Source organism: Melanaphis sacchari, unplaced genomic scaffold, assembly GCF_002803265.2.
Source record: "Melanaphis sacchari strain LSU unplaced genomic scaffold, SCAv2.0 Contig109_pilon_pilon, whole genome shotgun sequence".
Classification (NCBI taxonomy): Eukaryota; Metazoa; Arthropoda; class Insecta; order Hemiptera; family Aphididae; genus Melanaphis; species Melanaphis sacchari.
In genome coordinates this window covers 634,585-653,180 of record NW_020270419.1, presented here as the reverse complement: position 1 = coordinate 653,180, position 18,596 = coordinate 634,585, and the positions used below count along the sequence as shown (strand labels likewise).

At 23.0% G+C, this 18,596-nt stretch overlaps 2 protein-coding genes across 4 annotated transcripts in view; one reads left to right on the top strand and one right to left on the bottom strand.

Moving 5' to 3' along the window:
• Positions 1-487: 487 nt before the first annotated feature.
• On the bottom strand, positions 488-7,405 carry LOC112603485 (vesicle-associated membrane protein 7). Its single transcript, XM_025352059.1, has 6 exons — positions 6,965-7,405; positions 1,961-2,190; positions 1,621-1,758; positions 1,463-1,553; positions 1,242-1,402; positions 488-614 (listed from the first exon to the last, which is right to left on the bottom strand). The coding sequence occupies exons 2-6, from the start codon at positions 2,162-2,164 to the stop codon at positions 555-557; spliced, it is 654 nt and encodes a 217-aa protein (XP_025207844.1). The 5' UTR covers positions 2,165-2,190; positions 6,965-7,405; the 3' UTR covers positions 488-554.
• A 486-nt stretch (positions 7,406-7,891) lies between these two features.
• The window catches only part of LOC112603484 (probable phospholipid-transporting ATPase IA), a 28,550-nt gene continuing 17,845 nt past the window's right edge, over positions 7,892-18,596 (top strand). For 2 of the 3 annotated variants that reach the window (XM_025352057.1, XM_025352056.1), the window contains exon 1: positions 7,892-8,204. Coding sequence is in view for 1 of the 3 variants with exons in the window: in XM_025352058.1 (XP_025207843.1) it covers positions 8,156-8,204 (49 nt within the window). In the remaining 2 variants the exon portion in view is untranslated. The remainder of the gene's footprint in view (positions 8,205-18,596) is intronic. The other variant, XM_025352058.1, reaches the window with a different exon arrangement.

Here is an 18,596-nt window from a genome sequence, read left to right as displayed (position 1 = left end):
GTGATTTTTTATACTTAGTTTTGATATGATAATTATTAAACATTAAAAACTAATTTTAAACCATGGTAAATTGTTTACTAAATATAAATTGCATTTTAAAATAGCATATTATGCATTGTAGTCATGTAGAAAATGTAAATGTTTTTTTGATTAATCTAGAGAAATTATTTTGTTCTTGAGTTAAAAAAAAAAAAAAACAAACACTTAATAACTAAATAATTCTTATTAATAATAATAATTATTATGATAAAAAAAAAAAATTAGACAGATTTGAGCGTAGATAAAATAACAATTTGTCAATTAAAAGACTATATTTTAAAATAAAAATTGATTTTACAATAGAATATTTTATCACAAAATTTCAAAGCCTAACATTTATATAACAATTAACTAAAAAGATAAAACAAAAAAAATCTATAATAATTACATTTTACAATAATAAAGTAAAAAATAAGTTTTAAGTTTAAGTATTGTAATTTTTCATGTACATATAAAATTTGAGATGTTGTATTGGAATAAGTATAAATTAGAAATATATTGTAAGTTCATAAAAATTAACTACAATTGAGAGCAAGTGACCCGCAGAAGAAAGCAGTAATGAAATATATAACAGCCTGGAAAAAAAAATCATGTAAAATAATTTTAAAATTTATTGCTGAAAATAAAATAAATTAAATTATTTTCTTTTTATAAATATGATTTATACACAAATTTTAAAATCTTATATATTTTTAACACACTCTTAGAAGAAGAGAAAATAATATTACGATTCAATTACATTCAGAATTATTATTAATTTACTATAAACAAAATATTGTTTGTGGTTTAACACATTGTTGGTTTTTCAATTCTTTAAAATTATGAAAATAACAATTTTATACTAAAGATAAGTAAGATTTTAGGCAAAGAAGACACTAGATTTAAATTTTAGTACCTGTTAAATTACAATAAGGTAATAATTGAGTTTGTTATTAAATTTAAATGATTTTGATAATTGTTTGCTAAAAGTTAAAACTGACAAGTGTGTAACAATATTTGAAATTACAATTATATTATAAAATGGATATAAGATATTGTTATATATATATTATATCAAATTTAGAAAACATAAACAGATATTTTTTTTTTATCAATTCTACAAACTTAAATATATAGTTTTTAAATCTTCTATTCTATTAAGTAAATATTTAGTACTATTAAAGTCTATGACAATTATTATATAATGTAAATATTTTACTTACAAGTCCTATAGCTATAAATAAAACATATATTTTGATGTTTTTCCAGAACAATGAACGTTGTAGAGTACGACTTTGTACTCTGAAATTCATGGATTGTGAACATAAGTTTTCAGTTTTATTAACTAATAGTTCAAGCTTTTCTCCACGAAGAGCTACACTGTCTGAAAATAATAGTAATTTATTGTTTAATTTAAGATAATGTCATAGATTTATTTATTTACCAATATTTCGAACCATTATGTCTTTTAATTCATCTAATTCTCCATGTACTTTAGATAATGTATCAAACTCATTTGGACTAGAAAATCGTTTCTATGAAAAAAGAATTTGTTATTATTTTTGAAATTAATATTTTATACTAATATATAATGTTTAGTACCATTTCAGAAGCAAGTATTGGAGCAAATTCAGAATTCATGGCATATGCAATAGCATTAGATGCTCGATGACCATATGTAGCTTGAAATCTTCGTTTTATTTCATTTAAGAAAAAAAAGGCTTTGGATCTTTGGAATTCCTATAAAAAGATAAAAATAATTGAGCTATATAACTTGATTATAAAACTTAATAATACATAACTTAATTTTTATTTTTACATTGAAATATTTAACATTGAATTGTTATACGACAAAGTTAAAGGTGATTAATTTCATACGCAATGGCTTTTTTAAAATTATTTATAGAGTTATTATACTAAAATAATTTATGTTAAAACTTACATCATCTGTAATACACATATAAACTATTTGATCTTCACAAATGTAATGATATAAGTAATGGTCATGTAGTAAACTTTGTTTTTTGTTTTCTGGTCCTATCTGGATTAAAACACCTTCCAAAATTTCTCCAAAATTGCCTTGGTAGTTGGCATGCTTGGCTAACACGACCATACCTCTGGCTACTACACTGTAGAAGAGTGGCATTGCTTATCGATTATATTATGAACAGCCTGAAATAAATAATAAATAATTTATCTATACCTAAATCAACAAATAGTACCGTCATGAGAAGAAAAAGAAGGATAAGTAGTAATATTTATCATGAAATTAGTTTATCACAGGTAGCTTAAGTTGTTTATAATTTGTATTTTGAATTAAGATTACAATTTTCTTTAGATATTCAAAGTGCAAGTTAAATTAAGGAGTTAAGTTTTAATTAATTATTCAAAAATAATAAGGTTGATGATGTATGTATTTTTTATGATTTTAATATAACTAATTAATATCTATTGGCTATTAATTATATGAACCGAAAAATTTAATTTATATTTATACTTAGTATTATTAAGAATTTATTGTATTATATTAATTAATTTAGATTACTAATATTATAAATAAGTCATTTAATTAAAAACACAATTTATCACTTAATATTGTGTATTAAATAATTTGATTTTTTACAACTGTTAACTATAATGCTTTTTAAAGAAAAACTTCTTAATATTATTTATCAAATGACAAGTTTATGTAGTATCATTATTGGATAAATATCTGTGCATAAGAACAATTCACTTTTCAAGTTTAGATAATTTTAAGTTTTATTCCAAAAAATGTAATTATTATTTTTGTTGAAATCTTATTATTATTTATTAAACAATCGTTTAAAATCTAATAGTAATGAGTAATGACAAATTTAGTTTTACGAATTAATATAAAAATATATTTTTATATATTAAATTTTAAAACTTATGCAATAATATTATTTTGTATTATTATCCATTTTTATGTACAAAACAATAAAAATTCAATAATAAAAAATAACAATAGAAATGTTGATTAGTTCTTCATAACTAAATGACTTTGACATTTGATTGATTCCAGAATCATACAATTGTACCATTAAATTTTATTTATGTAAGTAAATAGATCAATTGAAGGTACTAGTTAGTAGTATACCAATGTGCTTAAATATATTTAAACGCGAGTATGTTTGTGCACACATTATGACCATTGACAGGTTAATACTATAAATAAATAATAACATATAATTATTTATTAGGCAAGATTGCAATTAATATAATAAACTAACTGAATGTTCAAAGGTTTCATTAGTGTATTTATTTCTTATGTTATTAAATATTTTATGAGCCTATCATATAATAAATTATGATTATAAATAATAGTATTACCAAGAATATATTAAATAAATATAATTTAAAACATTTATTTATTAATGGTATTATCAAATATAAATTGACTCTAGATTATACACTTAACAATAAATGTATTGTTTTAAATTTATAATAGTGAAAAAGATAAACTTTGAATATTATTTGAATCAAATTGTTTAATATCTTAAATTCTGAGTTTAGTATTTACTGTTATTTACATTTTAAAACTATTAATATTTAAGGCAACATGTATATATTTATTATTTTTACATAATGTAAAGTACATGAATATTGTTTTCAATATTAAAAGTACAACAGTAAAAGACAATTAACTAAACATTTCAGAAAAATAACCAGTATTGAAATTTCAAATACTTACATCCTGATATAGTAATTAATAATAATAACAATCAATTACCATATTTAAGTTATCCAATACTTAAGTCTAATACCAATATTTAAGTATTCCAAAATGATAAAAATTAATTATTTCTATTTTTTATAATGTAATATTTGATATTATGTTGTTAATTTTATAAGATATAACCTGTGTAATGTAAATAATATCCTATTTGATACAGAAGTATATTTTTATTTATTATGCTTTAATGTTAGTAGTCATATAGTATATAGATAATATGCATGTACCAAATTTATAAGATTATAACTTATAAGTATACTAATAACTCTTAATGTATACAAATATTCTTCATCCCTCTCTATTGTTTAAATCCAGCACCAAATGTTAATGTTAAATATTTTAATAAAAGAAAAAATATGGAATTTAAATAATAAGAAAAAATGTTAAGGTACTTAACTAAAATATTAGTTAATTATAAAAATAATAGGTAGACAACATTTTTGTATCAAATATAGTTTAACAACACTATTTTGTCATTTAAATGGTACTTTCCAATGACAATAGTAATATAAGACAACAGTTACCATCGTCACTATTGGAATCTTAACAATATCTATGTGCCTAATTTTCAAAAAATTATTATTGTATTATTTGATTGTTTTTCCTGCATATTAAATTTATTTACTAGTTAAAAGTAGTTTAGCAGTTTTACTCTGATTCCAATGCAGTAATCACTTATCACATTCCAAGATTCAAAATTCAATTATTTTCTTTTATTAAATATAAATACTATAGTAATATAATTTCTACCTAAAACTAAAGAAGAAGCAGTAAGGCTACTTTAGAAAGTAGTATTTTAAATATCTATAGAAAATGTAATAATGGTTATGATTAAAGGCCGGATTTCCGTACAATTGCATCTTTTTATGGGGTGTCCTAAATTCTATAAAAACAAGCTACAAATTCAAATTAAGAGATGTAGATTAATCTAAAGAAAGTTTTATGTTGCAAAAATTGTATGTTTTTGGGTTTTTATACAAAATTGCACATTTAGTTTTTTTTTTTTTTTTATGAAAATGCACTAAACAGTACTTTTGTACAAATATGTTTGTTGTATAATCTATATTATATTACCACCATCTATCTACTTTATTACTGTTATATGAAGTATTGGACTTTTATATCTAATAATATAATCATATGCATATCGATATAATATGATGTAATTAAGATAATGAATATAGGTACTAAAATAGTCGATAAATTATTGATACATAAACACTATACAGTACTACAGTCTATTCGTAGCAGCCATAGTCAACTCGTGTTTTATACAACAATTTTAGTTGATATTTATTACTTGATATCATTTAATTTAAAACGCCGAAAATTGGACATAATTTTGAAAAAAAACTCAGAAATGTAAATGATTATAAATTTTAATTAAATATTGTTAAGTCAGTTATATACACATACCTATTGTCAGTTCATGATTATTTTATTTAAATTAAAATAAATTAATTTTAAATTTTAATATAATAGGTACTTAATTATTAATGTCAACCAATAAATAATATTATAAAACATAAATATTATTTAAAATTAAATTTAAAGTACCTTTAGGCTATAATGAAAATATTGTTTTCGCACAATTTTTCACATTTTAAAATTTTAATTGCATGTTTTTTAGATGGACATACAACTTAAGTACACCTAAAAATTGAATATTTGTGTGTAAATTAAAGAAAAAACTTGGTTGATCTTTTAAATGGAAATGAGCTTAAAATTTGATAGAACGTATTTGAGAATTAACAAAATAACAAAACAAAAAAATCTATTGGGAGACAATACATTGTCGTTTTTATCATTAATATTTAAGCTGAATTCATGTGGCATTAGAATGTAAAATAATATACCTAAATGTACAAAAATTTTAAAAACTAAAAAAAATATTCAATATTTGTACAAATTAAATTAATTATTTAACAAAATATAACTTTTTGATATTTGAATAAACATATTACATTTCATGTATATAAAAACAAATCTAGGTCAAAATGTACATGGACGAATTCATTTCACGATTTAATTTTATGTGAAAATGAAGTATTTATATAACCATAGCTTTTGTAAATTATAATTGTTGAACTATAATAGTTTATACTTACAAGTTCTAAAAAAAAAAATATTTAATAATTTGGATATTTTATAAGTAGATAATATTTTGACTGATTACCTTTACGAAAAAATTACATAAGGATTAATTAAGGTTTGTAAAACAAAAAAATTGGATAGTCTGTAATAATTGGAAGGTGGAAAATATTATTAGTAATTTTGGATAAAAGAATTGAGATGTTTTACAAAATAAGAAAGTTTCATACAACAAGAAAGAATTTATTAAAGTACTGTAAATCTGGATTAATTTTCAAAGTACTAATAATAAAATTTAATAAACAATTATTGCTTATACGTGAAGTATATTTTAATTATATTCATTTATAAATATACCAAGTATATCATAAGAATACTGAATACACTTATTACTTAATGAATAAATAATAGGCAGTAATAGGAAGATGATTACTAAGTAGAAATTAGTTTACAAAATACAATTTAACCACATGTATACATCTTTAAGTAAACTTTTAATAATATGGGTACAAAAAAAAAGTTATCATTTTATATCTAACTTAATTTTTATTCTATTAATAACTTAAAAAAATAAATATATTGGCAATTTTTTAATAGCTTACCCAGATGTACTTATAATTTCTGATTTATTTTTTGTTGTACCTATAGATTAGGTATTAAGTTAAAAAATTAAAAACATTTACAATACCAAATATTTTGGTCTCAAATTTGAAATTTAAGAAAAAGAAAATTTTTTCTACTTAAAAATAGTACCTATTATTAATTATTAACAGAAAAATTGATAACTACTTGAAAATTGTTTGAATACTATACATATAGAATATTAATCAAATCTATTTAGTTGGGTGTCTACTTAGATTTGAGTGCTTAAAATAGACTGACAAAAATATAGATAAATTATCAGAAAATCACTCTAAATAATAAAGTTCTTACGTATATTAGTCTTGAGTGATTGTTTAAGTAAGGGGTATAGTAGTGTCTTAATTAAAATTCTATTATACCAATTTATCATACTTGACAACAATGAACAGAAAATAAAACAAATAGGTATTATTTACGTAGATAATATTTGTATAATATTTAAGAATTCTCGCTACTTACTACGTAATTGTGAATTCTCAGACGTCGACGTTCATTTTTCGACGAATCTTAAGTGTCAACACCACACTGGACAGGCGTGTGGTTCCACTCAAAAATGTGCACGGATAGTAATTGACACTCGTCGTCGATCGTGCGTTCGATGCCTATCTATCTATTACTTTAATTTTTGGGGTTTCTTTACGTCAGTTGCTGGGGTGGGAAGCCGGACGACAACAGTTGTGTGCGACACCTGACACGGAATTGTTAGCTAACCGAAAAGGGAAAATGATATGTATGACGCAACTATGTGCAAGGACGACGTACAATATTAATGTATTTTGATGAGGACACGCGCACGGATTACAACAACGAACACGCTACTAGTAACGACTGTAACATTATGATATGATCGACGTAGCATTACAGTGTTAAAAAATTATTAAATCAAAGTTGTTGTTGTTGTCGTCGCTGCCCGCTGAGTGTTCGCGTTATCTGCACCACCGCTTATCTATATCGCGTAGGCAGTAGGCACCAGCTACGTGATTTTAAATGCTGAAGACGGGCAAAATAGACAAAGGACAACGACGAAAACATAAAAATTAAAATACGGAGATTGACCACTTGTACCGATTAACCGTCGCGTAACGCACGCTTACGTCGATTATTTTGGATTTTGTTTTTCTCCAAAAAATCAACACCCAATTTTCTAGCATTTTATTGCGTACCTATTAAAATTATGTGATTTTAGAGCTCACGAATAAAAAAAAAAATGAAAAAAACAAAACTTTGTAGAAATTTGAAAGTGGTAGTTGTTGAACAAATGACGCCTTTGTAAAAGGCATGACGAAATATTTGCGGTAAAAGAATTAGTGATAACGCGGCTCACTGCTCCACTACCAAACAATGATAACGGATTCATAGAAATTAGAGTTTAGACATCATACCGTGTGATTATTACTTGTTAGGGCTTACGAACTTATTTGTCGCTTTTCAGTTAAAACGCTAGAAATAAATTCACAAACACACCTGTCATATTGGATTCTATTCGTTTCGAACGCATAAAACTTAACGTTTGTTTCCATTTTTTTTCCTACGTTAATGGTGCATTTATAATGTATTTCCATTGACTGCCGATTATGTGCCGACACTCCAGTGACGTTTTACACTTAGGCTGTGGTTAATTTTAGTCGTGTCTCAAGGAGCAAACAATCTATGACCATGTTCTCTTGGATACGCAACAGGAGGCAATTGACCAGACTTGGTTAGTACAATAAGTTTTTGTTGCTTTTATACCTGCTAATTAAATTCATTTTTACACTAACACTGATAATATTAACTAATCGCTGAGAAATTATTAATATTCGCATAGTTGGCACAATATTATCTCTTTTATGTACACAAGAAATTCAGTAAAAAAGGTCCATAATTTATTAGTATTTGCAATAGGTAGTAAGATTATTTGATTTTAATTATCGTTTTGAGAAATAGGGCGTTTTCACTTTCACATAATTTAGAAAGCTGTTTAACCAAACTCATTACCAATTTTACAAAATTGTTTGTCTTAGTTTTGAAAATTATTCAACTAAATATAGTTTTTATTTGAATTTATAATACTTAAGCTTAATTTTAAATGCTTAGGATTAGTTAGTTTTTTGTGTTTGTATTGGTTGAGGTATTGAATGACAATTATAATTTATAAGAAAATAATGTGTTTAAATAATAATTGCTATTTATTGATATCACCTAATTATTTTTTGTCATCTATCAGCATTTATTTTATTCTAACTTTAAGACTTAATTGTTCAATTTAAAGGCATTTTCTTGTTTCCATCATTACATGGTAACAATAGAAATATTTAGTTCTGAGTTAAGCTTTAGAAATTTAATCTTTCCAATTATTTTTTGTTTTATTAGCTTTCCGTTAAAATAACTATCATTTTAATTTATCATGTGAAAAAAATTATTAGACTTAGGTAAATGGCAAAAGTAAATAATGATACTAATGTTGTCGATTTTATAAAAAATAATTAATATTTTGATTTTTTGAACTAAAACTGGAATAGTTTAAAATTCTACATTACAAACCGTGATATAGTAGTTTGTAATTGCAAACAAATTGAAAACTTTTGCCTCAGACATAAATGTAAAATTATAATTTTTTCTTTAGAGAATAGTGTTTATATATAATAAGCGGATAGTGGTACTTACTTTTTTGTTTGAATTTCTTGTCATAACATCATATAGCAATGTGTTCTTGTATGGTATGAGTAATCATTGTAGTGTTTTAGATGTGAATTAAATAGTATCCATATGGTGATATTTTTAAATAGCCATGAAAAAATTGATAGTTAACTTACTAAAATACATTAGCACTATTTAGTATTTTACAAGGGCATGGGGAAAAAGGTAAATTTCACTTACTGAAAGATTTAAATATATCTTTGATTTTTGGCTTTTAATAGGTAGGTACTTAGGTATTACATATTTTCATATATACTTTTATGTCTTACCAGAAACATTTTTCTTTTAGCATTAACATAAAATCAACTTTGTTTCAACTGTTAATAATTACTTATCCTAAGTAAAATTAAATACATAAAACAGACCAATTTTTTGCTTCTAAATCTAATTGTTTGAAAAAGAAAATCACGTTTATCGATACAATAAAATTGAGAACAAAATGTGTACTTGAAAATATTTTAACTTTACTTTTCACATAAATCAAGTTATAAATATGTTTTCATTTAAATATATATTGAATGTAGTTTTAAGTTCCATTAATCTATGTTAAAGATGCTTTGTAATCATCATATATATATTTTTTTTTAATTGAAAAATTACTCTTTCTAATGCCCATAGTATGTGGTGATATTTATCTAAATTTTTATTCACATATTCAAATTTTATATGTACGTGTCAATTGTCAATTCAAATTTTATATTTTTTACTTTGATTTGTTCCAATTACCCCATATTTATCAGTGACATTTAATATTATTTTAGTGATTTAACCAAGGCATTTTTTTTTAGATGTTGTTCTTATAATTTCTCTTATCTAAATTCTAAATACTAAAATCTAAGCTTAAGAATAACCTTTTTTTTTTTAGTTTATTTTATTATACCAGTATATATATTTTATAAATAAAAATTATTGTTATTTAATATATAAATAATAACATAATATTTAAGTCATTTACCTGCACAAAAAAGTTTAACCATAATAAATTAAAAATAACAGCATTTCCTTTTAATTAAACAAACAAAAAAAAAAAATTAATCTGCTGCTATACTTGAACATTTTAAACTTGATTATGCTCGATCAATTCAAACTGTTTAAGATATTTGAATTTGAACTTGAATTTCTTTAAGATCAAGTAGTTTGAGAATCCAACCTTAATTATATGTTTAATATGTAATGCTATCAATTAAATACAAATTAAAAGTTATAATCATTGTGAAGATTTAAAAATTAAATATATAGATTTTAACATTTTTATGATCTATATTGATTTCTATTTCACAAGCTATTCTCATCAAAACATGTCATTTAATATAGTAAAACTGAGCATATTAATTGTATATTTTAGTTATTACTTATTACTAGGGCTTGGGACTTTATGCATTTGCATATTTGTTCAGGAAATAAAAGAAATCGGATTTGATACATATTTGTTTTTTGATTTAAGGATTTTAAATTCAGAAATTTTTATTGCATATTATATATATTTTAATTTGATTTATAAGAGAAATAAAATATATTAATATAAATTTTTTTTTTTGATGTGTTATAAAAATATTATTTGGAAAACAAATCTGTAAATACGATGAACGTTGTGATCCTAAATTAATTTTATCTTATGATTTCATCTGCAATAATCAATGTTAGATAAATTCAAATACTTCCCAATCAACAGTTTAGCTTTTTTAATATGGTATGTATTTGATATATTTTTTTAAATTTAATTTGTATAAGTATGTCTTTTTTAATTAAAAATAAACATATTTAAGCGCATATTTTGAAATTTTATTATGCATATGTATGCGCATATTTTTATGATCTTAAGTGCATCAAGTCCTTAGCCCTGCTTTTTACTGTTTATTAACAATAGTTTTTTTTTAAATTTTTTATTTATTTGAATATTTATAATTTATTTAGTTTTTTATACGATAATTTAAATTTATAATTCAATTTGATATATAGAATTTGAGGTGACATGAGAGCTTGAGCTTGAGGAGTTGTTCTGTGGACAAGTTTTGTTTGAAGCGTCTCACAGAATTGTTTGGTAGAGTTTTTGATCCAAGCTGGTTGTTGAGTGACTTTTGGTGTAGTTATTTTTTTGAATGGAATCTTCTTTAAAATTACATGGCAGTTTTGTTGACAGTTTGAATTTTGAGGTCATGGTGGATTGCCATGTTATTGACAAACCAATATGCATTGATAATTATTCTAAGGCAGATAGATTGGTATTTAGTAGGCTTGGATTGTTTTAATATTTGATGGTTGGTTTAGTTGAACTCCAGATAATAATACCATAAGACCAGATTGCCTTTATTAACATTTTGTAGAGAAATAATTTGACGGTAAATGGTGCTTTAGAGTGAAGAAATGGTCTTAGTATACGGAGTCAAGAATTTTGTTTTTTCCTTTGATCTTTGAGGTGTGCTAACCAGGTTAGATATCTATCAAAAACTTAACCTAAATATTATGAGGATTGAAGAATAACAAAATTGTATAGTGAAATTGGTAAGCAATTCTCTGGGTGTAGAGAGAAGGTAGTTTGAGAAGATTTTGATTAATTTATTTTTATTTTCCATTTGAAGAACCATTCTTGTAGAAGATTTAAATGATTTTGTAAATGTTGACTCACAGTATTTGGGTCTAAATTGCATGTGAGCAGTGCTGTATGGTTCATGAATATTCCGATCTTGGTGTTGTGTGTAGTGAGTAAGTCGGATGTGAATATAATATATAGGAAAGAGGCAATATTATTGCCTTGAGGTACGCCAGCTAGAATTGGACATTTGTTGGAGAATTTAAAGTTTTGTCTAACTTTAAAGGAGTGATCGTTGAAGTAGGATTTGATAAGTAGAAAATATGTGGCAGGAAGTATTTGTTTCATCTTGCCTAAGAGGTCTTCGTGGCACACGGTGTCAAAGTTTTTGGTAACATCTAGAAATACTCTTGCACAGTAATTCCCGGTTTTGAGAGCTGAAGCAACGGTGTTAATGACGCAGTGAAGTTGATGAGTAGTAGCTATAAATACTGGTAATAGTTAATGATTTAATCATGGGTTCTTATATATATTATTGGAACAGAGATGCAATATTAATTTTAATATATTTTAGATATAAGAAATTTACTTAATTTACCATATGTCAAAGTTAAAGAAAATAATCAATTGTGTAATAGAATTTACGTTTTTGATATTTAATAAAATAAAATATGTAGAGCTTATAAATTAAAAAAAAAATAATTTAACTGTGTTTAGATATGAGGAATAATACTAAAAGCTAATTTTTAGTTAGCTTAATACATAGTTAATATTCAGTAATTTAGATATTACAAATACCCAATATATGATATTAATAAGTTTGAAATCTTGGTGTATTTACTATAAAAATAATATTTATTTTGAATCAGTATAGCGTTCATATTGAAATTAATGTACAGTAGGGTTTCGTTAATCCGAACGAGATTAGGGAAAGGGATCATTCGGATTAACAATTTGTTCGGATTACTTATGACTTAAAAAAAAAAATCAATTTTTTTGCAATTTAAATTTTAAAATTATTTTTAATCTATACTGCAGTATTAATTCATAAAATTTGTTGTAAAAAAATACAATAATTAATACAATCAAAATCATTATAATTATGTACATACAGCCAGCTAATATGTTCATATATGTATATTGCATATTATTTTGAATTATGATACACAGGTGTATTAGTAAAGCGATGCAGCAATTTCCAAGCCTGTTCAGATTACTGCGTCTTTCAGATTAGCTTGTGTTTGGATTAAAGAGACCCTACTGTACCTATTTATTGATTTGGTAATACCTATACAAAAAATTATTAGTTCCTCTTGATCTAAAGTGGTTCTAATATTTCAAATATTTGAAAAGTATTGATTAATAGTTAATTTTGAGTTAGTATAGTTACTTATAGTTTAAATTACATTTTTTTCTTCTTCTAAAGTTAGTGTAAAGCCAGTTACATTTATTTTTTTTTGATCCATTAGAGTATATTTTTTTGTTCTTTATACTTTGCTGTGGGAATGCTGTTGAATTTCCCTACATTTTCTGTATTAAAGGGTTTTTTAGTTGTTTCAATACATTGTTGAGTTGATATTAATTCATAATTTTTATAAGGTTGAGCTATGTTTTACTTTTGAAAAACAACTGTGAGAATTATTGTTTCTTTTTAAAATGTTTAACCTGTAACTTCTACAGCTACTTTTTTTGTCAACTTTTTTATTGAACTTGGAAATTTTAAAATATGTATCTAGTTATAATATTTGCTGTTGAATCTTGTCAAAAGTATAAAGCGCCTATTATTCTAATTTATAGGGTAAGTTTATTAGTTTTATTTAAGCATTTAAAATACTTAAGATTGGATTTTTTATTTGAATAACAAATGTTGAGATTGATTTGTTGTTGTATTTTCTATTATAAGATTATTAATATTTATTATATTGATAAATTTTCATTATTGTGTAGCTTTTCTTTAATTTTGAGATTGGTTTCTGGTAGAAAATTGAATATAGTTGGTATTCTGAAGGAAAGGAGATCTAATGCAAAATTGATATTTTATATTTGTTATAACTCAAAAACAAATAAGTATAGGAACTTAAAATTTTTATCAAAAATGTGTTTTAGTATTTTCTAGTAATGAAATAATTTTCAAAGTATTTTGAGCTATTTATGGAAATTTAAAATTTTTGATTTTCTGTTTATTTATGGTAGATGTGTTTTATTACAATATTATTTTATAAGCATTTGAAGTTAAATTGTGTATAAAATACATTAAAATTATTGAAATTTATAGTACAAAATTCATAACATTTTTAATATTTGTACCATAAGTTAAAAAATCTAATACAATGTTTCATACAAATTTTTTTACAAGAATTAAAAAAAAAGTTGATTACAATTTAAAAAATATTTTTATATGAAAGTCTGAAGTTGATATTTTAATGAAATAAGATATTTAATAGCTTTGATCGTAGAAACTTGTAACGTTGAGCTATTACTCAAATTATTGTTTTCGATAATTGATAAAACTTTCAAAATGTTTTGACTAATTTTATGCTATTTTTAAGTATTTGAAATTTTTGAATTTTCCTAGTTAATTATATGATTCACTGGTTCAACTCTATTGTCTCTATTTCATTATTGAAATACAATGGTATTAATCTACATAAGGGTTTTTGTCTCATTTGCAGGAGTAATCACGTTTTCTAAAAACCTAAAAAAATTTAAGTATAAGTAATAATAAATAATAAATACTAAATTTGTATTTGTATTTTAACTTCACGAAAATGAGAAAATCAAATTTTATAATTAAAACATCAAAATACCTAATAATAAGCAATTAGTTATCTTTAAAACTTATTAGTTTGGTTTTTAAAATCATGAAATAAACTAGTATATACCATTTTAATGTTTGAAAAAAAAAATGAAATTATTATAAAAAATAAATCTTCTAAAGGTTTCATATAATTAAATAATCTTGTATTTATACGATTAACATTTTTATACAAGCCACAGGGGAGAGAAATATTCCCAAAGTTACTCCACTCAAATTGTGTTGCTTTTTATGTTTTTTTTCTCCGTGAAGTATTTTAGTATCTAATTGTATAATGATTATATTAATTTAGTAAAAAGAATCTTACTATTTAAAATTCAACATACAAATAAAAAATAATTTTCATTTACATCAATTTACTTTTAAAAATTATATTTATTATTTTAGATTATTATCTATATTTTGTTTTGTTTATTTTTGTTAGTTAATTATTTTAGTTGTTATTGCTTCCTTCCCATTGAACTAGGAGACGAACCTGATAGTATCTAAATCCTTGTTAACCAGCCACACCCATGTAAACAGATATTTGAAATATTGGAACACCCCACCCAAAGAAATCAATAATTTATACATCCTATAAGAAAATCCAACATTCTTTGTTCAGATAGCATGCTAACTTTTATTTATAAAAAATATTTTTTACTCTAGAGCTTCCTGTAGTACCCATAAAAAGCCCTCTTCCTTTTGTCATAAAGACGAATAGAAGTTGAAAAAAATAAATAATACTTAATATTAATTTAAGTTATCATTTTTTATTATTGTATAATATTATACTACATTATGTAATTTTTCATAAATTTCATTAATGTCAAATACCTACTGAAATACGTCAGTCTCACCCTGGATTGAGTTTTTTTTTAATGACTAGAAAACTGTGTATAGAAAATGCTAACAATTGAAATTGATTAAAAGTAATAATAAATTTATCAGATAAAAAGGCAGCCTACTGCTGTGTCATAATAAATTAACATACCTTTCGATTTCGTTATTATTTGACGTTTATTATTATTATGACAAAGAAAGATGAAATAAAAATATAGACGCAATAAGTCTAGTAATATATATATATATTAATATTTCAATTAGAAAAATAATAAATCGTTAATTGATGATAAAACCTAGTTTTTTTTTGTGATACTAATTCTTTTTTTTTTAATTTTTTCATTGGTGTAGAGCACTGTAGTGAAGTAACAATATTTTTTATATTTTCTGAAAAATAAACAGTAAAAACTGAATTTGAGTTTTAGAATATACACAAAAAGAATAATTGTTAAATTGTATTACTGAAATAATGAAATGGTCAAAAATAATTTAGATAAACTAATCAAATTGACTTGAATGATTGATATTACTTAGAATTAATATTAATAAAAAAAAAGTTCTTCCCTTGAAATTTAGAAATATTTTTATAGACCTGTTTAAATAAAATAGTCAAATTTATTTATTGTATAAGCTTATAATAAAATTAAATATGATTTATATTATAATTTTTCTCATACATGTTTTACACGTTTTTTAATGAAAACCTGACTTTCTAAATTTTAAATCAATATTATCGGTATTTAGCGTTATCTTAATAGTTCTCATAACCTTATTTCCTACAATCTTATCCATTACAATTTGTAAAACCAATAACAATATTTATATTAATAATATATTAAAAAAAACTATTGTGAGTTTTAATTTTTATTTTTTATATGTTCCAAGATTATTAATTATATTTTATATTTTATGAGTTACACATTTCATATTTGCGAGTTAGCGTGATTTGTTATTCATACAATACCTATGGATACTGTGGTACTGTCAATGAATGTATGTTTAAATAGAAACACGTATCGTACAATTGTGTAGCTTGAATGTGTATTTGTACGTGTTAAATCTAATAATAATAATAAAAAAAAAATGTTTTTCGAAGTTTAAAATTTAAGAAAAATAACCTAAAATGTATACAGTTTACAAAAAAATACCTATAATATAAAAATGTAAAAGTATGAAAAAATATGTTAAAAACTAAAAAGCATTTGTAGTTCTAAAAATGCAAAATATGGAAATAAAATGTGATTAATACTAAAAGAAAAAGGTCAAGAAAATTCATAAATATCCTGTCCTAACTCTAGTTTTTACTTATTACTATATTAATTTAATTGATTAATTACTATTTATAAGTTTTAATATACTTTTTAGTATACTTAAATATGTATAACTTAATATGTATATTAAGTAGGTAATAATATATGATAATAACATATCATATATTCGTTTTTTTTTAAAATTAAAACTGATGATATGATTAGATTATTATTAATTAATTTCCTATGAGCTATATTTATGTTCTCTGGAAATTAAAATAGTAATATTAGGATTTGATTAAAAGTAAAAAATTCAAGGAATTCTCTAGTGTATAGTGTAGATTAGAAGTGTGCCTCATACAGTAAAAATATTCATTATAATAAATGACTTAAAATTAAATTTAATGATAAATCATCGCATACAAAAATGATTCTAAACTGGAAACTCGGTCTTTATTTTTATATGAATAATTTATGACATAATTTTATTTACTACCTATTAGTAATAAAGTTAAATTAATATTTGTCAAAAAATTGAATAATTAGATTATAATTTTCTTTTTTATCTTAATTTAACAATAAAAAATTTTTTTTATAAATGATTGTATTATTTTGAAATTTCATAAAATAATAATATTTTTCATATATATACAATTTCTCGAAAAAAACTTTTATAAGTTCATTATTATGCGCATAATTTACACAATCGGCCGATAATATTTTTTGTTATAAATTGAAAGGTTAATGTTTAATAAAAAAATAGTACCTACTTAATAAATTTTAAAATTTTTTAGTATCAATTGATAATTGTAGATTGTAAAGTTTATAAACATAAAAATACGTGTGCTTAACTATTGTATTGGCTAAATTAGAATTTTTAAAAGGAACTTATACCTTTAAGAAAACTATTATTGTGATCAATGACTTACAATGACATTTTAAATTAAATATTTTTTTTTCATTGAATTTAATAATAATAATATAATACATAAAATGTAGTTTTGATATTGTCTTCTAGAATTAATTAAACAATATATATCTCGGCTTGTGAAGTGTAATAAAATGCAAGAGGTTATTAAAGTTAAAAGAAATTGATTAATTTTATCATCACGTATTATGTAAGACATAGAAAACACGTGTTGGATCGTCGCGTCGTCTTCTTGATTATTTGAAAGTCTATTATTACCTGTATTTTAATTTTTAACTAATTTATTCTTATAGACTATAGACGACATGCTATTGCTTAATACCTTATTTAGTTATTTTTCGGAGCATTCGAAACTCATGACTAATAAATACATACGTATGATTTTTTTGGTGATAAATGTTTCTCAAAATTGAAATTAAATAAATATTTAATTTAGTTATCTAGTTGTTACCTTTGTTTTTATAATTTTTATTGTTATAGAAAATTGTTTTCACACAAATAAATTTATTTATAGACACACATTTATTTATGTATATTTGTCCTCTCCATTGATTAATGTTACATCGTTTATTGCATCTATTCATTTTTATATTTAAAAAAAGTTTCTTTGTTTATCGTTATTTGTAGAGTAATAAAATTATATGCCGCTCGGAGGAGTGAGGGGAATATATCTACTACACCCCCGCATAGATGACATTTAATTGTATTCACCCGCTGACATGGCATAACCATCAGTCTTTCACTTATACTTGCGGCTTGCGGACGTATGAAAGTTGATTGTTAGACCGTAAACGTGCTTAGTTTTTATGGTAGTTATAAATTATTTAGGAAAAACGAAAACTATTATGATTTAAACGTTGGAAATTTTCAAAATATTAAATAAATATATATTTTCTCAATACTTTCTATTAAATTATACGAAAATTACAAGTTATTGATCTCAAACCGTAATAATAATAAAAAAATATATTCATGTGATCAATTGTTACCGGCCGTATGATTGGTAAATTAAAATTTGTTTTTATGCTATTTCAATCGATTTGAAAATGTAAATTTAATATATAAAT

Bases quoted from the DNA above. Each gene is read 5' to 3' on its own strand.
- LOC112603485 (XM_025352059.1), bottom strand. From the start codon at position 2,164: ATGCCACTCTTCTACAGTGTAGTAGCCAGAGGTATGGTCGTGTTAGCC. The intron at 1,554-1,620 runs GTACTAAACATT...CTTTTTTCATAG, and splicing joins CAATACTTGCTTCTGAAATG to AAACGATTTTCTAGTCCAAA. The intron at 1,403-1,462 runs GTAAATAAATAA...TATTATTTTCAG, and splicing joins CATAATGGTTCGAAATATTG to ACAGTGTAGCTCTTCGTGGA.